At 37.8% G+C, this 25923-nt stretch overlaps 1 protein-coding gene across 1 annotated transcript in view; it reads left to right on the top strand.

Annotated features, from left to right (window-relative positions):
* The window catches only part of OVCH1 (ovochymase 1), a 93175-nt gene that overhangs the window by 18522 nt on the left and 48730 nt on the right, over nt 1–25923 (top strand). Inside the window, exons 7-15 of the mRNA XM_068560300.1 lie at nt 701–829; nt 2348–2422; nt 3510–3690; nt 9834–9906; nt 10335–10530; nt 14141–14295; nt 20512–20668; nt 20991–21092; nt 23701–23925. Coding sequence (XP_068416401.1) covers nt 701–829; nt 2348–2422; nt 3510–3690; nt 9834–9906; nt 10335–10530; nt 14141–14295; nt 20512–20668; nt 20991–21092; nt 23701–23925 — 1293 coding nt within the window. The remainder of the gene's footprint in view (nt 1–700; nt 830–2347; nt 2423–3509; nt 3691–9833; nt 9907–10334; nt 10531–14140; nt 14296–20511; nt 20669–20990; nt 21093–23700; nt 23926–25923) is intronic.

The raw sequence follows: 25923 nt of genomic DNA, 5'->3' as shown, positions 1-25923 counted from the left end.
TTTTATGTCCAAGAAAAGTAACCAAAAAAAGATTATTCAAAGCTATAATTTCTACGTGAGGCCTAGAAGTTAATTTTTGAACTAAATCTTCAAATATACTTTCAGCTTTGACCTGCCAATTTACTGTGTATGAAAAATTATCCCTTCTGGCCATGTTGCCACATCCTTAACACCTACTATGTGTCCCTCAGCTAGGTGTAGTGTGGGTTGGAGGCCAGGAATATAGATAACTTTGGAATGTTTATTTGGATAGTCAGGGCAGGTGAAGGGAGCCCAATTCCCTGATGCAGCAGATCGGGACCCATATAGAGTGGGGGTTAGGTGAAGCAGATTTCAGATGTGTTACCTATTTACATGAAGTGTAGCCATGCTCTGTTTGGAAGGAGGAATACCAAGTTTGGGATTTTCTTTAATTCACCTCTTCTCATTGTCTATAAATTAACAGTCAACTGAGGTTTCTATGCATACTGAAAGTCAGATATTCTTACCCTATCTATAGAGTTTTTCTTGCGAGATAAAATTATAGTACATTGTTATCTTAAAACTAGTGTTTGATTCCCACATGAAATGGAAGGGTACAAAGCAAAGTTGGAGAAAACAAAACTTTTTGGAAGAAAATTAATTGGATGATGTTTTACCTCTGTTTTCTGATTTTTAATTTTTTGTAACTATAAAGCAAAGTTCCCTAAAACTTTTACAGCTAAGCTTTGTGAAATCTTGAACCCTACTCGGGTATTCAGTCCTGGTAACATGATGGTGATTCATTTTAAAAGTGATGGTGAAAAGAATTTCCAACGCTTCAAGGCTAGATTCAGCATTTTACCCTCAGGTGAGTATAAACACTTGTATGATCGTGATATTTTGCTTATGAAAATGGTTATAGGGAAAATAATTTAACCATGTTTACCTAAATTTAGGGTGCTTGAATCACCTAGGTAGCAAAATTAAAATGCAGATTCCTGGGCCCAGCCCCAAAGATTTTGATTCTGTAGATGTGGAATGGGGCCCTGGAACCTGTGCTTTAAGAAGTACTTCAGATGATGCCAAGAAACTGTGTCCACTAGATGATCAAAAAATATTCCAAGCACCTTATATGAAAAGTAGATAATTCAGATTTGAGAGTGTAACTCAGAAATGAGATTGGCTCTGTTTTGGGATATTTGAGGGCTTTGAAGGATTAGTAGGATTCTAGTCATTCTAGAAAATAAAGTAGCCTTTACTCAGACAAAAGGAATATCATATGCAAAGACCCTAATGTGACAGAGAATGGATGATGTACAAAAAACTACAAATACCTCAACATTGTTGGAGTTTTGGAGGGAATGATAAAAAAGGCGAGAGTTAGATCATGATGGACACAGGACATTAAATGTTAAGTACCACAGTGACAGCATATCTAGTTAACATTTATTGATTACTGACCCTGTACCAGGTATGGACTAAGCATTTCACATGTAATATTACATTTATTCCTCAGTACAAACCTAAGAGGTTTGTATACTGTTCCCCTTTTCACAGATGAGGGAACAGAGGCTTAGGAGTTCAATAACTTTACCAAAGGTGCATAGCTGGCAAGAGGTGGAGCCAGAATTCAAACCTTAGTGGTAATGTAGAAGATGGCATTAGAGGTTAAGGGTGAACTCACTCACAAGGAGAGTAGTGAGGAAATCATGGTAAGAATTTATTCTGACATTGCTTGATTAATTATGTTGTGGGGAAGGAGATATATGAAGAAGAAAAATTCCAGCATGATTTCCAGGATTCTAGCTTGAGTGGCTGCATGGATGGTAGAGTCATTAAATGATACAGAGAAACATAACAAGACCATCTTGACTGTTAAAATCAATTGATTCCATTTGAGATATGTGGATTTTTATGAGCTTGTGGGAGATTCAGATGGAGGTATCCAGCAGTCCTAGAATTAGTCCTAGATCTAGAATTCAGGAAGGAGATTTAGATCAAAGACAGACATTTGGAAGTCATATATATGTAAATGAATAAAAATAGGGCTATGAACAGTACTTTCGTGGAATATCTTTCAGAATGAATAATAGGATCCTGAAATAAAGACTGAGATTGGGAAAAGATGACCATAGATATATTTTTAAAAAACCAAGAGAGTAATTTCATGGAGCCAAGGAAGGAAGAAATGCTTAGAAGGGTACAACAGGGATATTAAGAGATATACGACCAAATCACATATGTGGGATCTGGCATTTAACATTTGAAAGATAGTAGTAGTTAGATCAACTTAAGAGCGGTTCTATGATTGACCAGTGTAAGCAAGTAGGGTCAGCTAGTATAGGCTACTCTAAATATTTTCAATTAATATTTTTTTCCTCTGCAGGCTCTTTAAACAAAATTGGATCAACATCATCTTCCAAAATCAATGCTGTATCTTCTACAAAAGATATTCCATATGGTGAGTTGATGACCATGTGATTCTTATCTGTTTAATTTCCTTTCTTCTTTAGCTGTCTCTTTACAGAAACCTCATCTTGCATTGATATAGCTTCACAGTGAGCAAGAATGTGTTTTATATTTAAGCCTGTGAAATTTCCAGAACCCTGTTTGGGTTTGAGTATAGACTTATAAATAGAGGGAAGAAGAAATAAGCTTTATGACCGGAAAAAAGAGGTACAGAGAGCAATCCTTGTCCTCATTTATTCCTATGCAAGCTTAATATTTAAAATATCTTCCTAAATTCTGTGTTTAATATGATATTGCATTTGGGGGCAAAGGGTGAAAACAAAACTTTTTTGTTTTCATTTTTTTAACACACTTGCAACTTTTAACTTCATTATATATCTTAAGTGTCTGGTTAAATATTACGAACTTTCATTGCTCTGTATGCATGTATTTCATATGTTGTAGTTGATGGGTTTTAATATCAATAGAAAGTTGCACAGGGAGCTATAAAGAGGGGAAATTGTCTGCCTCTTACGGGGGAGTCAGAGAAGACTTCATGGAGAAGATAGTACTTGATCTGAGTCACAGCAGTATTCCAGACAAGAGAACAGCATTTGGATGTCTGAGCGAATTTGGTATGTTTGGGGATTGGTAAATGGTTTTATACAATGAGAAAGAGAGATTAAACAAGGATGTATAATAAAGAACCTTGTATCCTTTGCTAACAAACAGAATTTTCCTACTAGAATGTAAGTTCCATGAGGGCCAGGATTTTTGTCTACAGTATGCTATTCATTGATATGTCACCGATGTCTAGAACAGTGCCTGGCAACACCAAACACTAAATAAATATTTGTTAAATGAATGAATAAATATAATTTTTTAGGCCAGTACCTAGAAACCTGATTGCTTAGCAGAGTCACCTAGGCAAGCTTTTAAAATCAGATTCTACAGAGATGGGTTTTAGGAATCTATATCTTCGTGAAACTCATCTGGTATTTGGGAATTACTACTGTTGGCTATGGCAAGCCATTGCGGGAAGGGTGTGTCCTTAATTATTTCAGTTGGATGGGTCATTAGTTTGATCTCCTTTGCTGTAGGTGTCTGTGGCATCCCTCCATTTAGTCCCCAGTGGCTTTCCAGGAGAATTGCAGGAGGGGAAGAAGCCTGCCCCCACTGCTGGCCGTGGCAGGTGGGTTTGAGGTTTCTAGGCAATCACCAGTGTGGAGGTGCCATCATCAGCTCTATTTGGATTCTGACTGCAGCCCATTGTGTGCAATCGTGAGTGAGACTGATGATATTTTACTAATGTATTTATGTACCATACCTAGGACATAAATAAAATTGTCTAACTTCTAAAATCATCCAGACTAATTCTAAAGCATGAATCTTCCTTTCAGTGTTTCTGCCCCAGGTCCATCTAGCCTCTATTTAAACAATGTCAGTGAGGAAAAAGCAAATCAAATCTTGAAATTGTTCATCCATTTATAGGGATCTCTGATTATGTTAAGCCCAAATCTGCTTCTCTGTAGCAGAAACTTATTGATCTAAATTTACTGCAATTCCAGAAAACAAGAACTCAATCTCTTTCTTCTTTCACATAACAGCCCTTCCTATACTTCAAGAGCCCTCTCACACTGCCCTTAACTTAATCCTTAAGCTAAATGCTCATTGTTCTATTGTTTGTAATTCCAGAGGCCTCACCATGCACTGCACCTTACCCTGGATTGGTTTAGTGTTGTTCCTTTTAAAGTACGGTTCACGACAGTGGAGAGCACAGTAGGATAATCCACACCTTGATCACTGAACTTTCAGTGTTTTTAAATTGTAAACTATGCCATGATATGAAAAACTGTACATAATATACATATGTAATCTAAAGAATAGTTAGTAAATGTATATTTGTGTCCCTACTACCTAGTGTAAGAAGGATCTTTACACTTTCCTTTCAAAACCCCTTATTGCCCCTCCCAAAGAGGTAAACACTATGCTAAATTTTGTGTTCATAATTCCTTTGCTTTTTTTTTTGTTTGTTTGTTTTTAACATCTATGAATCCCTAAAACCAGTATATCGCCTTGTTTTTCCTGGTTTTGATATTAATGTAAAAGAACTATAGTTTATATTCTGTGATTTGCTTTTATCTTTATAACATATATAGATTAAATCATGTGGATGTGTGTAACTGTAATTAATTCATTTTCTGTCCAGACTAGTTAAGGCAATCACTTGTGGGTTGGTTCTGGACACTGTATATTTAAATACTCCCGAGAATAAACAACAAGGTCCTACTGTATAGCAGAGAGAACTATATTCAATATCCTATGATAAACCATAATGGAAAAGAATATTTTAAAAAAGAATGTATATATATATATAACTGAATCACTTTGCTGTACAGCAGAAATTTACACAATATTGTAAATCAACTATACTTCAAAATAAATAAATAAATAAATACTCTCCAGATGATTCCAATGTACAGCCAAGGTCCAGAACCCTTCCCTGTCCCTGACTCCATCTTGACCCCTCCCCTGCTTGTCCCCAGTGGACCCACCCCCTTCCTCAAACATGCTGTGCTTGTTCCTTTCTCAAGGTCTGTGTAGTTGCTGTTCCCTCTGCCATTCAGAACACCAGGGTGAATTTAGTTGTCCTGTCTCCTTCGCCTCCTCTTGGCTCTGAGTCTCACTGACTTTCCTTGTTTTTCATGACCTGGACAGTATTTAGGAGTACTCATCTGGTATTTTGTAGAATGTACCTCAGTTTGAGTTCGTCTGATGTTTCTCATGGTTTTACTGGGATTATGGATTTGGGGGAGGAGGAACACAGAGGTAACATGCCCTTCTTATCACATCATATCAAGGGTACAAGCTGTCAACATGACTTCTCAATGATGACGTTAACCTCCATCACTGGCCCAGGCAGTGTTTGCCAGGTGTCTCCACTGTAAAGTTACATCTTTCCCCCATTCTTACCTACTCTTTGGAAGCAAGTGGCTAAGGGTAGCCCACACTCAAACAGTTGGGCATTAAGCTCCACCTTCTTGAGTGCAGAGTTTCCTACAAAAATTATTTGAAATTCTTCTGTATGGGAGATTTACCTCTTCTCTTCCTTTTATTTATTAGATCATGTATTTATACCGGTGCGGACTTGAAAATATTTATTTTTATAAATACTGTATATTTATTTTGTTGCTCACATTGTTCCAGCTTTGACTACTGTGAGTTCTTTCAGAGTGGCTTCTTGTCTTTTTGATATGCCCCCATCCTTTGTGACACTACAGGATGCTCCAGGTTCATCTTATATATTCCCCTCTCAGTCCTAGAATCAGCCATTTCTCCCGTAAGCCCTGGTTCATTTTATTGGAGAATGGCATGAGAAGTCAAGATCTGGGTGCTGAGCACCCTGCTTGATACTAGGGTGTTATTGCTTCTAGGCCCTCTTAGCTGAAAGAGCTAAAAAATGTAAGTATGCATACTAACTCACTTGTATAAACATATTTATCTATCTGTACCTATAATAAAGTAAACATGAGTTCATGTGAATATTTCCAACTCAATCCAGTACCACATGGTTCATTCTAGCACCTCCTGCCCTTGGAGAAGCCATGTTATAAGAATTCTATCAAAGTGCATTTTTATGTACCATGGAAAAGCCTCAGTTATAGCTGACTAATTAGTGAAAATTAATGCATTGGAGAAAACAGCTATTAGTATTGATACCAGAGGCACAGAAGAAGCTTTGGCAGACTCCCTTGTCAAATAGTTTAGTCTGTTCCTGAATTTATGTCATGAACCATGACTCCTTGCAGCAAGATACAGACCACAGCAAACCATTCTTCACAAGGTGGAGTATTCAACTTGATGAGTCAATTGAGATTAATAAACAGAGTCAGCTAAAAATGTTTGTGAACCATTTAAGTTAACCACAAAAAGAACTTGTGTCCAATGTCATTAGTGAACCTTCTTGGTTTCTTTGTAAAATTTTATTAAAATAGTAATCATGTTTGTTTTAAAAAGGCAGTTAAATAAAGTTATCAGGTAAAATCTAAACTACCTTCTCCATTTCACTAATCCATTCTGCCTCTCTAAAAGTAATATTAAGAATGTTTTCATTATCTGGTTTTCCATTAATGTTTATGCACATTAAATGTATTTTGTAGTATTTTATAATTTTTTGCACAAAACATTGTGCCTTGTATTTATACTGATATGAAAAATGTCTGTGCACCTCATTTTTTCTTTAACTTTTCATAGTTGCCTAACTTACTTGACCAGAAAAATATCTTTTTGAAGCTTGAACTATATAGATCTTTACCCCAGAAGTGTTTGATATACTGGTATAACAGAGGTAGTATGTTCCATTCATGCCTTGCCTTTAGGGAACTCTTCAGCTGATTCCTTCAAGAACTTGCTTCTCCCTGCCTCATCTTCATCAATCTTATAGACATCCAGGGCTCCATCCTCCATAGAAGGGGGCTTCTGAGTATCCAAATCCACTGAGAAGGCAGGTTTGCCATGTGGGATAAGCCAGTTGAAGAAATGTGCAAAATCTGGGAGCTGAGATAGACATCATTTTTGCTGAAGGTCACCAGGTGCCAGGCTGGCTGTCATTGTTGGGTAGTGCTCCAAAGACAATAAGGACGACTGACAGCAACGCTGTATCACCTCCCATATACTACTGTCCCTGGCACTGGTTACCCTTAGTATTAGTTCTCAAACTTTAGCAAACATCAGAACTGCCTAGAGGGTTTCTGACTTAAAGTCTGATGTCGGGCTGGAGAATCTGTACTTCTAACAAGTTCCTAGGTAATGTTCTATCCTTAGGAAAAAGCTGGTGTGTTCTTATTTTGCTGACTCCACTCTGGTCTTCGTGCTCATGTGGGATTTTTAACTTACTTTAGGGCACTAAACTCACTTTGCAATTGTACATTGGAATCTTTCTGTCTCAAACCTAAATCAGCGGTTTTATCAGCCCCTTTCTGTAATTTAGCAGTTACTCTTTCTTCTCCTGTTGCAGTAAGTGATACATGCCCCATTGTTGCATTGGGGATAAGGCCATAAGGATGTAAGAAATGAAGCTTGATCATGGGCAAGTGGGAAGAAAGGCTAGAGAAATTCATAAATTGATACCTTCAGCTATTGTCCCATATTGGAGAAATCTCAGGCTTTGTTGCTTTATAAAGTGTACGTTGTGTTGTCATATGCTTTTGACAGTGTTCTCTACCAAATAAAAGGATATTTGATGACTGTGCACAATTTCTTCACTAGAGATTGTGAGCTACATTATCAACTCTACCATGATGTTTATTATTTCTTTGTATTGTGGACACTATTCTCTGTATAAAAAAGTAGAATGAATTTGTCACCAAATTGGTCACCTGGACACATGCCGGCACACCCCTTGTCTTAGCCAGGGAGGTTCTTTTTCCACTCGGATTCACACAGCCAGTCATGAAACCAGTGCTGAGACTGGGACAGCACAAGCTTTGTTCAATGGCAGAAGAATGGAGAAGTGGGAATTTAGTTCGAAATTCAACTTGTTAACCCAATTCTGGTGGAGACACCATATATATAGGAGGGTTGAAGGAAAAGGGAGGGAATTGGAAAGAGTAGGAGGAATATTCATGACTTATCCGAGAACAAGGGTGTGGTTTGGACCTGGAACTGATGCAGCACTCCTTTTCAGTTCTTGTATGGGCTTTTCCAGTGTTGTCATGGCAACCATTAACTGTCATGGCGCTGGTGGGTATGTCATTTAGCTATTGTATTACAATGAGCGTATAATGAGGTCCAAGATCTACTGGAAGTCAAATCTTCCGCCATCTTGGGCCTAGTTGGGTCTAACCAGTTCCTGTTTTTCTCTTTGCAGCTTCCTCCTGAGACTTAGATAAGAGCAATTGGTTTCCTTTCAAGGGAAGGGCAGGGGTATGATTCTAGGACAACAGCTTGGTAACAGCTTTAAGAAATAAGTTAATTTACTACCAAGTAATGATTTAGAGGGTGACTTTGAAAATAAAGTTGATCCTTCCATTAGAGCGCATGACAGGTAATAACAAGATAATAATAAATGGCTACCATTATGGAGTTATTACCATCTGTAGAGTACTTGCCAGGCACTTTACCTAAGTTAGTTCCCTTAATAAAGGCACATTGAAACACATGAATGAGTCAGACTCATCATGCAAGAAATTGAAATGAGCATGGTTATGACTAGAGAGAAGATGCCTATGTGTATTAAGAAACATCTCCTTTGAATAAAGTGTATTGAAAAATAATTTCAATAAATTTTACTGAAGAAACAGTTTTGAAAAATGAAAAATTAATCTCCGAGCTGAAGTGACAGTGTATTTCTGGCAATTGAGAGACTCTTTACTTGGATATTTTTTCAACTGGAGATCTTTTTTTAAAATTTATTTATTTATTTTTGGCTGCATTGGGTCTTCATTGCTGCACGCAGGCTTTCCCTAGTTGCGGCGAGCAGGGGCTACTTTTCGTTGCAGTGCACGGGCTTCTCATTGCAGTGGCTTCTCTTGTTGTGGAGCACAGGCTCTAGGTATGTGGGCTTCAGCAGTTGTGGCTCGCGGGCTCTAGAGCGCAGGCTCAGTAGCTGTGGAGCACAGGCTTAGTTGCTCCATGGCATGTGGGATCTTCCTGGACTAGGGCTCAAACCCATGTCCTCTGCATTGGCAGGCGGATTCTTAACAACTATGCCACCAGGGAAGCCCTGGAGATCTTGATGTGGCAAATTAATGGTGTACATTTAAATTTTTAAACATCTTTTTGAAGTATATCAAATGTGTGCAAATCTTTAGTACAGTTAGAGGAATTTACACAAAGCAAACATCCATGTAACCAGCACCCAGATCAAGAAACAAAATAGGGGCCCCCCACGAGCCACTCCCAATAATCACCCCTCTAAAAGGAATCAGTGCCCTGATCTCTAACACTATACGTGAATTTTACCTATTTTTGAATTGACAAATTCTTTTTTAACCTGAGTTTCATCAGTTCTGGTTCCTGTAATATAATGTTTGGATACTTTTAACAGTAAAACATGGACCAGAATCTACCTCATTATGAATGTGATTTTTTTCATGCATTCCTAATGTCACTATTAAATTAAAATAAGCTCTAACTTTTCTTTTTTCCTTCTTAACTTAAAAATAGTCTTTGGTGATATTTGATAAGGGCTCCAAAGATATTTTATGGCCAAAAGAAGGGGGCAAGATACACAATTAGGAACTTGTCCTCAGGTAGGTCAGGAGGCAGAGTGCAGCATTGCTGGTTACACAAACGTGTCAGACAGGGCAGTGGGTGGCCCCTGACTGAACTGAACAGTGCATGTTGGTAGGGCCAGACGGGGTTAGACCAAATGGTGAAAAACGTGTTTTCATGTCAAACTTTTGTTGTTCTTCTCTCTCCAGGAAAAATAATCCACTCTTGTGGACCATTGTTGCTGGAGACCATGACAGAACCTTGAAGGAACCAACTGAGCAGGTGAGAAATGTTTTTAATGGTTATTCTGCCTAAATTGTCACATGCCAGGGAATACATTTAGCTAAAACATGTAGTTATTAATCCCCTAATGCCCTCGTATACTTATCATTTATACCAACATTTAAAGATACCATTTGAGATCATATTTAATCTGAAAGTTAGGTGAGGTGAGTCAGGAAGTGCAAATTCAGGTCCATGTACACAGGTCCACCATAGTCTGGTTTTTCCAGGACCACCAGTCCTCAGAAAGCGGTGCATGGACTCCTGCAAATTATTAACAGAGATTGCCCTTTTTAATTTAGTACAAAGTCATCTTCATTACTGATGTGTGGAAATGCAGAAATCTAAGATTATTTTGGACCAGTATACAAGGAAGTTGTTCAACTCATTGACTTTGCCTTGTAATCTCTTGCTTGCTAACAATACAGGTGAGAAGGGCAAAACACATCGTGGTGCACGAAGACTTTGACAGAGTGACCTTTGACTCTGACATTGCCCTAATACAGCTGAGCTCTGCTCTGGAGTTCAACTCAGTGGTGAGGCCAGTGTGTCTACCACACAGCGCGGAGCCTCTGTTTTCCTCTGAGATCTGTGTTGTGACTGGATGGGGAAGCGTTAGTGAAGGTAAACATTTTACTTTTGCGTAAACATCACTGCTGGTTGAGAGTTTTGAGAATGTGTCATGGAAATGATATCAAGTAGTATCTGCTTTAGCCCTTCTTCCTTCTGAAAGATAGAAACCATGTTTTATGTCGCTGTAAAGGTCATCAAATTAGAGAATGAGCTGTTTTATATTTTTCCATCAGGGTGACTTAATCATAGGTAGGCTAGATCTGTGAAAGGCCAGATAGAAGTATTTAATGCCTTGTAAGCCATGTGGTCTCTGTCACAGCTATTCAAATCTGCCGTTGTAGCACAAAGCAGCCATGGACAATATGTTATAGAATGGAGGTGGCTGTATTCCAACAGAACTTGTCCATGAATCTTAAATTGTATACAATAATCTTGTCACAAAATGTTATTCTTTTTTGGATTTTCTTTTCAACCATTTAAAAATGTACAAATCGTAATTAGTTCATGGATTGTAATAAATAGGCTTGGGGATGTAATAAATAGGCTTGTAATAAATAGGCTTCGGTTAGGGCCTGGCATGAAATTGGCCTGTTGGCTGGGGTTTGATGACCCCTGGGCTAGGTTCTAGAGTTCTTAAAGCCATAGTGAAATACTGAAAGATCTGAATGGGTTGATGTTTGTGTCCTGCTTCTTTTCACTGTATAAAGTTATTTTCTTTTATATTTTCCTTCTGTTTATATGTCACTTAAAGTCTGTGAGCTTGCAGATGTAGAAGACAAACTTATGGTTACCAAAGGGGAAAGGGGGCGGGGAGGGATAAGTTAAGAGTTTGGGATTAACATATATACATTACTATATATAAAATAGATATACAACAAGGTCCTACTGTATAGCTCAGGGAACTAAATTCAATATCTTGTAATAACCTATAATGGAAAAGTTTATATATAAACTATATATAGTTTACATATAAACTATAATGAAAAAGAATATATATATATATATATAAAACTGAATCACTTTGCTATACACCAGGAACTAACACAACATTGTAAATTAAATATACTTCAATTTAAAAAAAATAATGGTAAAATCTGTGAGCTTGAAGGAGGTGAGATATCTTTGACCTCATACAGTATTCATGTTCTCAGCTTACTGTGCTACCTGCAGCCAAATTGCATTTTTCTAAAATCTTCACAACCACGATATGAGGAGATTTTATCCTCCCATTCTGCAAATGAGGAGATTATGGCCCTGAAGTCTAAGTAATTTGCTAAAATTCCACGGCTAATAAATATCAAAAGTGGGATTTAAAATCAGTGTGGCTCAGCTGATAAACCTTGAATGGCTTCTTTGTTACTTTTGGAATACAATCTGAACTCCTAGCCCAGCATTGAAGTCTCTGCATTGGACCTCCCCATACCTCTCCAGCCTGAGTTCCTCCTTTGTCCCCTTGTTGGCTGACCTTCAGGCACTGTGTCTTCTTTCTTTCTCAAGCCCTGTGCTTTGTTTCCTTGGCCCCGGAGCACTCCTATTCCAGTCTTCTCACAGCCCCTCCTCATTACTCCATCCTCAACTCAAATCTTCTCAGACCCCTTTCTTGCAGCAGGACTGTCCTTTCTTCACTCTCTGCACTGCCTGTTTTTATCATCTGCTTGCACATAAACGGACTTGACATAATTTTACGGAATCATTTTCTACATCCCACCCCTTAGAGCGGGAGCCTCTCGAAGGCAGATCTCTGCCAAATTTACTGCTCTCTCCCCAGGAGTCAGTGTCTACCCAGCATAGAGGAAACGCTCAGTAAATTTTTATTGACTGACTGGCCTCAAAGCCCTTGAATAAATGTGCCTGTTCTTTAACATCTTCAACCTTCACCAACTTCGTGACCACCAGACGACGGAGGTGGTTACAGTTTTATAAAAGGTGAATTCAGTCTTTTAGTCTCAGAGAGAAAACAAGTTCTCAATTTTGAGACATGATAATAAGCAACATTGTTAGGGATGGCCCCAGAAAAGAGGATTTTAAATACATTAAATTATCTATGTATTAGATTACTACATTAAAAAAATAGTAAGATTTAGAGTCGGACCTAGGCTAGGTCCTAGTTCTGTCCCATAGGTGCTGTGTGATTAAATCTTCAGAGCTCCGGCTTTTTCATGTGTGAGATTAGTGTGACAGCCCACCTCACAATGTTGTTGTGAGTATTAATAGCTTAGAGTAAAAAGTTTTATAAATATAAATATAATATATTAAGGAACTATTTACATAAATGTACATATAAATAAAATATAATAAGATACTATTTACATAAATGTAAAGTAATTTTTATTAATTTTTTCCAAAAAGTTATAGGCCTATCAAATACTGAACTTACCTTTTTTTAATTAGTCATAAATCTAAAGTGATAGAATAAGTCACGCAGAACACGTGTTAACGTAGGCCTGCCTGAGGGCCAGGTGGGAGAAGAAATTCTTTAGTGTTCATCATCAGTGTCATCTTAAATTAGAGTTGAGATTAGGCCTCAGTGATAATGAAGGAACAAGAGAAATATGGTTTTGTTTTATATGAGTGCTACCGAGTCCAAGCTCCCTCTGCTTGCCCCACGACAGTCCAACGAATCAGAGACGAGGCGCTGAGGCAAGGAATACGACTTTATTCGAAAAGCCCGCAGACCAAGAAGACGGCAGACTAGTGTCTCTGAAAAATCATCTTATGGGGTTTGGATGCCAGTTTCTTTTATAGCACAGAGAGGGGGAGGAGATGAGGAAGTAAAGTAAAATGGCCATAAGTTTTGCAAATATCACCTGGAATGGCCAGCCTCGGGGAAGGGATGTGTTAATTTCTTCTTTCTTGTAGCCATCCACAGGTGGACAGCGGGTCCGGATGCTCCCCCGAACAAAGGCACTTTGGTTTAACATTCAGGGGCAGGGTTCCCCCAGGCAGGCCATTATGTACAGACAGTATCCTTTCAGTGAACAAAAGCTGCGGAAAGCAAAGGTTAAAGTATAAGAAACAGATCCAACATGGAGTCTGATTTGGCTCTTCCCTGTTACAATTGGAAATAATATAAATATATTATTGTTATGTAGTTATAATATATGTTTACGTAAAATATTTACAGTTGACCTTTGAACAATGCGGGGGTTAATTCAAGTGTCATTTATAGTCAGCCCTACATACCACAAACCGTGTAGTACTGCAGTATTTACTCTTGAAAAATAACTGAGTATAAGTGGACCGGTGCAGTTCAAACCTGTGTTGTTCAAGGGTCAACTGTACCTGTATAAATATATAAACATACATATTTATAATATAAATTATCTGTGACAACAATTCATACCTTACTGAATTTCTCTTTCTGAATTCCTAATAGCAATATTTGAAACACTAAAATTTAAGTCAGAATTAAGCTAGAAAAAAAGTGTTTCTGATCTTGTTTCTCCTGCCAATGGATTTTCTTCACCAAGATGTCACATCTGGAAATAAAGATGTCCTGCACAAAACACTGTGTTTGGATTCAGAATTCTGCATCAGCTTAGGCAAAACCGAATGATGGCAGCTGTGTCGGTGTAGAGCAAGTCTGAACTTAAATATATTTCTTTAACACCACTTGTTGCTTACTTCATTATCAAGCTCTCTTTCTGAATCTATTTCTTAGATGGTGGCCTAGCGAGTCGCTTACAGCAGATTCAAGTGCCCGTGTTAGAAAGAGAGGTCTGCGAACGCACTTACTATTCTGCCCATCCAGGAGGGATTACAGAGAAGATGATCTGTGCTGGCTTTGCAGCATCTGGAGGGAAAGATGTGGGTCAGGTAAGAGGATTCTAATTTTGCAGAGGAAGATAGGAAGTTGTCATCTGTTGGAGATTCTCCTTAGACGGAAGAATCTACTCTCAAAGCCACAGACAAGCATCTTGGCCTGTGCCTGCAGCATCACGCCACACCCCTACTCAAAAGCCAGTAGGACAATAGGAAGAGTGAATTACTTAGTCAAGCTTGCTGAGATGGCAGAGAGGAGACAGAAGCAGCCATCAGTCAGAGGGGAAGTGGGTACATAGAGGAGCCCATGAGAAGGCAGGAAAGGGCAACACCACTGAACTGGTCTGCAGGTGGGAAGATGTGTTCAGATATACTTAAAGCTTTGGTAAAAGGGGAACGAGCAAATAAGGATTATAAATTAGTGTATCCTACTTATGCCTTAAGAGTTTTATTGTTTCAAATTATTACTAAACTCCTGGGTACTCACACTTAATTTTGTACCACAGAATAAAATAAAATAATCATGAAGAAAATGAGAACTTTTGAAAAAATGGTCTTCATATGCAGCGGAAAACAAATCACAAAGCAGTAGTTTAATTTTAGTGATATCCTATAGGCACGAAGCTGTGCAGATGTATTCACACGTCAGTTGGGCAAGCATGCTATTGGCAAGTTCAGAATCAACTAAGAAAAAGACAGGATACAGGCAAAAGGAATACAAAACACCAGCTTTAATATCCACAAAGCTGACTGAGGAATACGCCTTAGGTATGCAACCAAAAAGTGTTTCCAACACTTGAACACCTAGTCTGGACTTGAGGCAGCCTGCCTAAGGGAAAGTTGGGGTCTGTAGAGCAGACACACTTCTCCAGATTGTTGTATCATTTCATACTGGACTAGAGTAGAGAGGGAAGAAAGAATGAATCTTGAGTTGCAACTTTTTGATAGTCCTCCCCTGCCCCCCCCAACCGCTCCCCCCACGCCCCTGGCCACGAAGAAACAGAAACCAATGGATACCACCTCTATGGGGAGAAAACTGGGCTTTAATCTGGATAGAAGTATTTCCATTGGAAAAAATGAGGAGAGAAGGAAGGAGGTCCCCTCTTAACATTGAATATAAATTTAGTGTAGTTAAACCCTTTCCTTGTGTCAAGCACTACCCAAATTCTGTTTTATGTTGCATATTGTAATTTGCATTCTTCAGAAGCAGACTCTGAGAGGAGGATTCAAGGGCAACAGTCTGCTTAGAAAGTACAGATATCACCGGTAGAAATGTGAGGAGGTGGTACAGGGAAGGGAAGGCAGCCCATCTATTGATGTGCTATTAATGTGCTGTGAAGCCAACTACCACAGGGAGGGACTGAGCTGAATCCTGCAGCGAAACTCTGGCAGTGATGCAAAACACACGCAGTATATTTATCCCCTCCCCTCGGAGGGGTGAGGGAGCTTCCCCGGAGTCACAGTCTGAGCTGCCTTATGGCTGGGGTGGACAGGGCAAGGGCCCTCAGGCACACAGCCGGCATGGATTGGAAGGTCCGAGGAACATGGGAAGGGCACTCACACCCTCTGCTAGAGGACATTACTGTTACATTATAAAAATCCAATAGAAAAGTACTCTGAATTAATGTGTGCATTCTCCCCCTTCTGAGGGATGATTTTTCTTTCTTTTTCGCATCAGGAAAATTACAGATGGCTCTGCTGTCTCTGTCATGTTTAACAGCATGTAACATTAAGGGAAGAGCTTAATCTATCAAGAGAGCAAATAGGTCCATGTCAGAGGTGACCCAAATACCATAATCTCGGTTGGTACCTATATTTATTTCAGCTACATCCAGCTGTCACTTTCGCTGCAGTGTGACCAAATTTACAGCCACTACAAAGAAAGAAAAATAGGAGTAGAGATTCTGACTAGATGTGGCTAGCTTTCTTTTATAAAGAATACTGAATTACTAAAAGGATGACTTCAGAAACTTGCTTTGATGAAACGGACTCTAATATTTCTATCAGGTAATTGGTTTTTACCCAAAAAAAGGGTTTTTACCCTCCTGTGTGTACTCAGGGGTAATGGACCTGCTAATGTAATTTCTCATCCAGGAAGGTGAACATCAGAATGTTGGAACGCAGAGACATGGGAGTTTCAGATACACAGTGTAGAATCCTGTGGTTCTTTGCTCACAACAAATTTTAGATTTTTTTTTTTTAATCTCAAGTTCTTTGACCTACCATTGATCTTTGTCTTCACAGAGTGATACATGTTCTGTTCTTGCTGACTTTTCCAATCTAGTTCTTATTTCTCTCCTCTTGCTTACTATTTTTCAGCCACATTGATTGCCTTCTGACCTCAAACTTGCCACATCCTTGTCTAAGTTGGGGCCTTAGCCCAGATATTAATTCTGCATTAAAATGCTATTCCTCCAGGTTTTTGAAAATCCACCTCCTTCTTATTTTTCATGTACAAGCTCAAATGTTATTGAAACTACAAATATATACATGCACGTGTAAGCGTACACACAGCTGCCATTGTTCTCAACTTTTCACTCTATTTCCTTTATGGCTATTATCACCATCTAACTTGTTTATATTCTTTTCCAGAATGCCTGGCTCACAGTAGGCACTGAATAATTTTTAAAATAATCAGTAGGTACCATTTGTTTCTTGAAGATTTACCATGTGCGAGGCCCTATGATAAGCGCTAACAATAAAAGATAAATTAGATAGGCTCCTTCTGTATCATAAAATGTTTGTAATTGATTGAAAAATTCTATATTGGGTATGTGTTCGTACTGAATGAATGAGTGAATAAAAAAACACCTGATTTGACATATCAGACTATTTTCAAACTGGAAGGGGCTCCTAAGTATAATCTTAAATTATGTGGGAAAAAAATTAGGCCCAGAGAAAATGTTAATTGTTCTACATTACAGATTAAGGAATCTGTCTCCTATTCCCAGTTCAGGATTTCTCCTGTGAGATTCTTCATATAAAATAAACAGCTATATCAAATATGTTATCAGCTCAGTTTATTTTATAAGAAGACAATTAAATTAAAGGTTTAGTTTGGTCCTAAGTACATTTGTGTCAAAAAAAAAAAAAAAAAAAAAAGTCCTGATAAAAAATCAGAAAGGCTGTCTTAAAAAAATGCAAATCCTATGTTTTAAAGCTTGGGTTTTTTTTTTTTTTCAGCTTTATTGAGATATAGTTGACATATAACATTTTATACATTTAAAATGTACAATGTGATGATTTTGATACACTTATGTATTGTGAAATGCTTACCGTAGTAGGGTTAGTTAACACCTTCATCACTTCACATAATTATCATTTCTTTCTTGTGCTGAGAACACTTATGATCTACTCTCTTAGAAGCTTTCAAGTAAGCAATACAGTATTGTTAACTACAGTCACCATGCTGTACATAAGATCCCTAGAACCTGTTAATCTTACAGCTGGAAGTTTATACCCTTTGACCAGCATCTTCCCATTTTCCCCATTTTGTAGGTTTCATGTATATGTGATATCATACAGTAATTGTCTTTCACTGTCTGACTTTTCACTTAACATATTGTTCTCAAGGATCATCCATGTTGTCGCAAATGGCAGGATTTCCTTCTTTCTCATGGCTGAATAATATTCCATTTTAGTATTCAGTATTCTCATGGCTGAATAAATAAACAAATAAGTAAACAAATATACATATAGACATATATATATATATATATAATACACACACACATATACTCCATACATCTTTTTTATCCATTCATCATTTGACAGAAAAATGGGTTGTTTCCATATCTTGGCTAATGAGAATAAAGCTGCAGTAAACATGGGGGTGCAGATACCTCTTCAGTATCCTATTTTTATTTCCTTTGGCTATATACCCAGAACTGGGATTGCTGTATCATATGGTAGTTCTATTTTTAATTCTATTTTCCACAGTGATATACCAATTTATATTCCCACCAACGGTACAAAAGGATTCTCTTTTTTTCCCACATCCTTGCAAACACTGTTTATTTCTTGTCGTTTTGATGATAGCTGATCAAACAGGTATGAGGTGATATCTCATTGTGATTTTGTTTTGCATTCTCGTGATGTTGAGCACATTTTCATGTACCTGTTGGCCATCTGTATATCTTCTTTGGAAAAATGTCTACTCAGATCCTCTGCCTATTTATAAATTGCATTTTTTTGTTATTGATTTGTATGAGTTCTATAATTTTGGATATTAACCCCCTATCAGATATATGGTTTGAAAATATTTTCTCCCATTCCATGGGTTGCATTTTCATTTTGTTGATTGTTTCTTCTGATGTACAGAAGCATTTTAGCTTGATGTAGTCCCACTTACTGATTTTTGGCCCTGTTGCTTGTGCTTTTGGTTTCATATCCAAAAAAACTGTTGCCAAAAACAAAGTCAAAGGAGCTTTTCCCTATGTTTTCTTCTAGAAGTTCTGCCATTTGAGGTTTTATGTTTAAGTCTTTAATCTATTTCAAGTTAATTTTTGTGGTGTAAAATAGGGGTTCAATTTTATTCCTCTGCATGTGGTTATCCAGTTTTCCCAACACCATTTATTGAAGAAACTAGTTTTTCCCCATTGAGTATTCTTTGCTCCTTTGTCAAATATTAGTTAACTATATAAATGAGGGTTTTTTCTGGGCTCACAATTCTGTCTCATTGGTCTGTGTGTCTGTTTTTATGACAGTACCATACTGTGTTGATTACTGTAAATTTGTAATATATTTTGAAATCAGGAAGTGTGATGCCTCCAGCTTTGTTCTTTCTCAGGATTGCTTTGACTATGCGAGGGTCTTTGTGGTTCCATGTGAATTTTAGGATCGTTTTTCTCTATTTCTGTGAAAAATGCCATTGAAATTTTGATATGGACTGCATTGAATCTATAGCTGGTTTTGAGTAGTGTGGACATTTTAACAATATTAATTCTTCAAATTCATGAATGTGGGATATCTTTCCATTTCTTTGTGTCTTTAATTTTTTCATCAAAGTCATAGTTTTCAGTATAGAGACCTTTTACCTCCTTGGTTAAATTTATTCCAAAGTATTTTATTCTTTTGATGCTATTGTACAAGGGATTTTTATGTATATATGTGTGTGTGTGTGTTTTGTTGGTGTATAGAGACACAGCTGATTTCTATATGTTCATGTTGTATCCTGAAACTTTACTGTATTCATTGATAAGTTCTAACAGTTTTTTGGTGGAGTCTTTAAGACTTTCTGTATGAAAAGACTTTCTTGCCTGATTGCTCTGACTAGGACTTTCAGACTATATTGAATAGGCATGGTGAGGGTGAGCACCTTTGTCTTATTCCTAGAGGAACAGCTTATTCCTAGAGGAACAGCTTTCAACCTTTCACTGTTGAGTAGAATGTCAGCTGTGGGTTTGTTATGTATGGCCTTTATTATGTTGAGGTATGTTTTGTTTATACCCAAGTTGTTGAGAGTTCTTAATCATGCAAGAATGTTGCATTTTGTCAAATGCTTTCTTGTACTATTGAGATGATGATACGATTTTTAACTTTTACATTTATTAACTTGCATATGTTGAACCACCCTTGCATCACTGGAATAAATCCCACTTGATTATGGTGATTGATCCATTTAATATACTGTTGAATTCAGTATGCTAGTGTTTTGGGGGGATTTTTACATCTATGTTCATTAGGGATATGGGCCTAATTATCTTTTTTGTAGTGTTCTTTTCTGGCTTTAGTATGAGGGTAATGCTGACCTCATAAAATGAGTTTTGGAGTATTCCCTCCTCTTCAGTTTTTGGGTAGACTTTGAGAAGGATTCTTGTTTAAATGTTTAGTAAAATTCACTAGTGAAGCCGTCTGGTCCTAGGCTTTTCTTTGTAGGGATGTTCTTGATTATTGATTCAATCTCCTTTCTTGTATTGGTCTGTTATGATTTTCTTTTACCTCTTGATTTGGTGTTAGTAGGTGGTATGTTTCTAGGAATTTATTTCTTCTAAGTTTATCCAATTTTTTGGTTTATAGTTGTTCATAGTGGTCTCTTATGATCCCTTGTGTTTCTGTGGTACCAGTTGTAATGCTTCCTCTTTCATTTCTTTTATTTGTGATTTCATTTATTTAAGTCTAAGTATTCTAAGGTATACAAGTTGATAAAAATAAATCTTTAAGAAATTAAAGAAATATATTATGAATAAATTATTGATTATCCCTGTTCCAAAATTGAAAGCAGGAGTTCTGATTAAAGCAATTTTAGAACATGTTTTGTTGGTTTTTCAGGGAGATTCTGGTGGGCCATTAGTATGTAAACATGAAAAAGCTCCCTTTGTCCTCTATGGCATTGTCAGCTGGGGAGCCGGCTGTCCCCAGCCAAGGAAGCCAGGCGTATTTGCCAGGGTGAGTGTCTTCCTGGACTGGATTCAATCCAAAATCAAAGGTAAATATTTTTCAGATATTATAAAATGGTGCCTCTTTTTTTTAGAGTGGGTTTGGGAGAGGTGAGAGTGGTGGAAATCAGCCTTATGAAAGAGAAGGCCATAATATAGTATTTTATTTATTTTAGTTTCTAAACACATTAAAATACACATTAAAATTCTGTAAGAATAAGTTCTTCCTTAGGCAGGTTATGGTAAAACTGACATTTCCTGAGGCTGCTTTAATCCTAGATTTGCATTCTCTTTGAAAAAATCTGCTCTGGAACAGACTACATTTTGTCCTTAGGCTTTCATCTTTATTTACTTTTAACATGTTCTCCCCAGATGCAGGTCCTGTTTTACTTCAGATAAATAAAGAAAGCAAAATCTTAACAAGACAACAATTGCCACCACCCACACCTTCAAGAGACAGTGCATCTGGGCCAGGTAGTAGATGTTCATGTTATGCCATTAATATAGCTAGTAAGAATTTAGCAAAAAGCATTGCTCATCTGGGTTCACTAATTTTCTTTGGAATACCGTAAACTGTGTCTTCATTCTGGTTGGTAGTTTAAGCTGAAAGACAGGAGAGTTGTTATTGTTACTGTCTAGGGATCTTTTCTACCCCATAGATACAGCTGTTGCAGGTAAAAAAAAAAAAAAAAAAGTCTTGTGGTTGTGAACAGTGCTTGAATTTTGGAGAAGTTCGCAGAATTATTCTGACCTCTGAGCTATTTATTGCTACATGAACAAAGGCCCTTAGGCTTTCAGGTATCTTGCTAGATAAAGACTCTGGATATTAGATGACCAAGACCAGTATCAGTGTTAGTGTCTCTCTTAATTCTCCCCCAATTGTCAGTGTCTGTTTGCTAATAGGATTTTTATTTTTAGTTAAAAGCAAAAAGGAACTGGAGATTTAGATGTCTGTGATAGATTTATAAGGAGATAAAAGTTCCATGATACCATCATTCTTGCTTTCTAAATGGTCGGGGTCTTTCCCTTTTCATCCATCTCTGCCCCATCCACTCCCATATACACTCAAGCCCAATAGACAACTAGAAAGAGTTGGAGGAAAATTGAAAAGGATGCAAGAGAGAAGGGGGAGATTGCTAGAGTGATGACCTTCAGTAGAAGAAAGTAGATGAGATATAGTGTCCAGGTGGAAGGGTTGGTCTTGGATAGGAGCAAAGTGCAGTTTATCCATAGTTGCCAAATGGAAAGCAGAATATTTAGGCACTGCTGCTTTTGTATGGGTACATGTGGGAATGGGAATGGCAGTTCTCCTGTAATTGCTTATATTTTCTTAGCACATGAAACAGAGGATTGTGGGAGAGGCTGTGAGGGTTTTGAGAGAAAAAGGAGAAAGTAGGAAACAGTTCTCAAAAAAAGTGACCAAGTGCATGGACTACGAAAATGTCGTAGAATTGTTTGGCAGCATAAAAGCCCCTGAGATGAATGATCATAAATTTAGAGGGAGACTAATCAGTTAGTTTGGCTGTATGTTTTCCTCTGGAGACACTGAGGCATACCACATAGATGCAGCCCAGGTGGAGAGTAGATTCAATCACAGTGGGTTTTTCCAAGTATACAAGAGTATAAGGGAATTGAGAGTGTGTGTGAGGAATAGATTAAAATGATGGATGGTTGGAATTTAAGCTAGAAGAGTGAAGCAAGGATGAAAAGTTAAGGAACAAGAAAAGTGGTGGGATAGATGAATTACAAGTCTCAAAAGGTGAAGGAGTGTTGGTGTAAGCTGAAAAATAGAAGGTTGTGGTTGGAGATGGTGGTTCTTGAAACTGAGTTTATGCAAGGCTTGCAGTTATTGCTAATGACCAGGTCTCTAGGGGCTGACCCTTTGGAGGAGTGAATGAGGTCAGGTGAAGGACAAGATCATTGGAGGAAAGTTGAGAAACTGAAAAGATTCAGTGCTGGAATCATCATCTGTGTGGCTATTGAAATCAGCAAGATATATGGTAGGAATAGTGTTGGAGAAAATGACCGCTAAAATCTAGGAATGAAGTGGAGTAACTCAGGGACCAGTTATGGGTGGTACGTTCTGACAACACAAGAGTCAGGAGTCAAAACAAGAGTCAAAGAGCCATATTTAGATTAAATTAAATCTGGAATTGGGGTTGAGATGGAAAGCAGACTTAGGTTTAAGATCATAAAACCTAATGATTTTGATGGTTTAACTGAATAATTTCAATGAATGCCAAAGTGAGTTAATGCATGTTAAGCACTTAGAATAGGGATGGTATGACCCATGATGAGGGTCAGTAAGTGTTGTGGTGTAGTGACCATCAAGTGTGTTCTTTGAACTGTCCCATTCAGACTATTAGAAAATGAACATTGTTAAAATGCAGAGAGGATATTTCTCATTTGTATGTGTTCAGAAATACTTATGCATACCAAAGAACTTCCAAAGTTTTACATATAAAAGGGTATTGTTTTATTTTACTTCTATGAATATTCTATGAGAAAAAGTGTTAGGATTCTGCCATATTTAACACCTACCCACTCCCACCACTTGCTTTTTATACAAGGGAATGAATGAATCTTAGCAATGGTTTTTTGAAATTGTTACCCCATTTACAAAAAATAGTGAGTGGTTGGGAATTTATGACTTTATATGATTCAGTTCCTTTTCTTGATCTCAGTCACAAGCTCCATGAATGTAATCATTTGTCCCAACAAGATAAGTGCTCAGCGAAGTCAATGAAGCTTTTAGGAACACATCTGCAGTTGCATCTCAAAGAAGGAAAAAAATGAAAACAGGCTGGATGCAATGCAGTCCACTGTGCATTTTCTAAGAAATTTTTAAAATTCAGTTAAAAGTCATTTTAAGTAATTATTGTTTAAATTATACTTCTACAACCTCATTTCACAAAAGTAGGACACATTAAATGGGATGATCATTTTACCCAAGAACTTGTAACTGATGGTAATTGTTTTAATTTTCTTCTTGCAAGCCTAAATTATTCAAGTTTATGATAAAATCTCATTTTTCTTTGTCTTATTTATGTGGTCCCTGGTGTCCCTATGTTCTGAACCATAGGCTGTTACTCTGAAGTGCAGCTGGAAGAGCCCAGAGGCTTTTTTTCCTCTCCAAGATATCCACTGGATTATAGAGGAAAACTGGAATGTTCTTGGGTGCTCAGAGTTTCACCAAGCAGTATGGCAAAATTTACGGTTGAGTATCTGTCACTCCCTGGGTCTCATGTGTGTCGCGATTCAGTTCTGACTATTTATGAAGAAAACCGCAATGAGAGAAGGATGTCAGGTAAACCTTAGGGGCATTTATACGTTGTGCTGGGAGGCTTTTCTGTGTAGGCAGCTTATGATCAAAGGGAGAGTTTGACTTGGTAATAATACTGAAATGTTGATACATGTAGTAGGCGTGACTTTTTTCCTAGGCACATTTAATATTTTCAAAATTTGAATTTACAAAACAGGTATACTAAAGGTTGAGTGGAAGTGTTTGTATGTATGTGTATTCGGAAAAAAAAAAAAAAAAAAGACGGGAGAACCCAGCTTCTTCAAACATAGCAGAACCATGCCATGCCAGGATGCCAGAAACGTGTGTAAGACACAGGAGGGGATAAGATAATTTAAAAATCATGCAGGGGGTAAGGTGCTGAATTTTCAAATAAAGCAAAATACATTAAAGGCTTTTAAAAGGGTAGAATTAAAAGGATTTGCTAATAACATGCCAACTGTCATTTCATTTCCTGTACAGGCAAACCTGGTTTTGTTCAGCAAACTTGCCACCTGTTCTTTGTATAGGTGTAATACAGGCTTTTTGGCTCTCAGTAAAGGGGGAGGTGGGAAGGTGTTGGAAATAATTTGGTTGATGGGGATACCTGGAAAGAAAAGTTTATGTATGTTACTCTGAGTGTGTGTGATTCACACACAAGTGCACGTGCTTGATTCAGGAGTATACGGAGGCCAGGGAATTGCTTTGAGGTTGAGATTGTTTTCTCAGGATAAATTCTGAGAGATTGAATTATTGACTTAGAAGGCTCAAACATTTATTTAAAGGATCTTTCTTTAGAAATACTATCTCATTTAGACTGCAGAGAAAACGACTAACTGCCTATCCCACATTGCACATTTTCCCCCTATGATCAGGTTACCTTCCCCATCCACCCTGAATAAAATGGCTCGAGATCTCCTGGTAGCTGCAGTGAAATCCAGACTCCCTAGGATGACCTTTTGCCTCGCTCTCCCGTAGCTCATCTTGCTCTCCCCTCAGGGTCCTTGTCCATCTACCTCTCCCAGCTATTCAAAGAGCTCTTCCTCATCCATCTACTCAAGTCTTGACTAGAATGTGCCTTTTTTTTTTTTTTTTTTGATTTGACATTTTTAAATATAATTTTAAAGGTTACTTTCCATTTACATTTGTATAGCTAATACAAAATACTGGCTCTATTCCCCGTGTTCTACAGCACATCCTTGAGCCTATCTTACACCCAATGGTTTGTGCCTCCCACTCCCCCATCTCTATATTGACACCCTCCCCACTGGTAACCACTAATTTGTTCTCTATATGTGAGTCAGCTTCTTTTTGTTATATTCACTAGCTCTTTTTTTTTTTTTTTCATTGGAGTATAACTGCTGTACAATGCTGTGTTAGTTTCTGCGGTACAATGAAGTGAATCAGCTATATGTGTACCCATATCGCCTCCCTCTTGGAGCTCCCTTCCCCCCACATCCCAGCCATCTAGGTCATCACAGAGCACTGAGCTGAGCTCCCTGTGCTGTACAGGAGGTTCCCACTAGCTATCTATTTTACACATGGTGGTATATTTATGTCAAACCTAATCTCCCAAATCGTCCCACCCTCCCCTCCCCTGCCTGTGTCCACATGTCTCTTCTCTATATCTACGTCTCTATTCCTGCCCTGCAAATAGGTTCATCTGTACCATTTATCTAGGTTCCACATATATGCATTAATATACGATATTTGTTTTTCTCTTTCTGGCTTACTTCACTCTGTATGACAGACTCTAGGTCCGTCCACATCTCTACAAATGACCCAGTTTTGTTCCTTTTTTGTGGCTGAGTAATATTCCATTGTATATATGCACCACATCTTCTTCATCCATTCATCTGTCATTGGACATTTAGGTTGTTTCCATGTCCTGGCTATTGTAAATAGTGCTGCAGTGAACACTGGGGTACATGTATCCTTTTGAATTATGGTTTTCTCAGGGTATATGCCCAGTAGTGGGATTGCTGAGTCATAGGGTAGTTCTATTTTTAGTTTTTCAATGAAACT

Source organism: Eschrichtius robustus, chromosome 13 (genome assembly GCF_028021215.1).
Source record: "Eschrichtius robustus isolate mEscRob2 chromosome 13, mEscRob2.pri, whole genome shotgun sequence".
Taxonomy (NCBI): domain Eukaryota; kingdom Metazoa; phylum Chordata; class Mammalia; order Artiodactyla; family Eschrichtiidae; genus Eschrichtius; species Eschrichtius robustus.
This window is presented reverse-complemented; position numbering and strand designations above follow the sequence as displayed.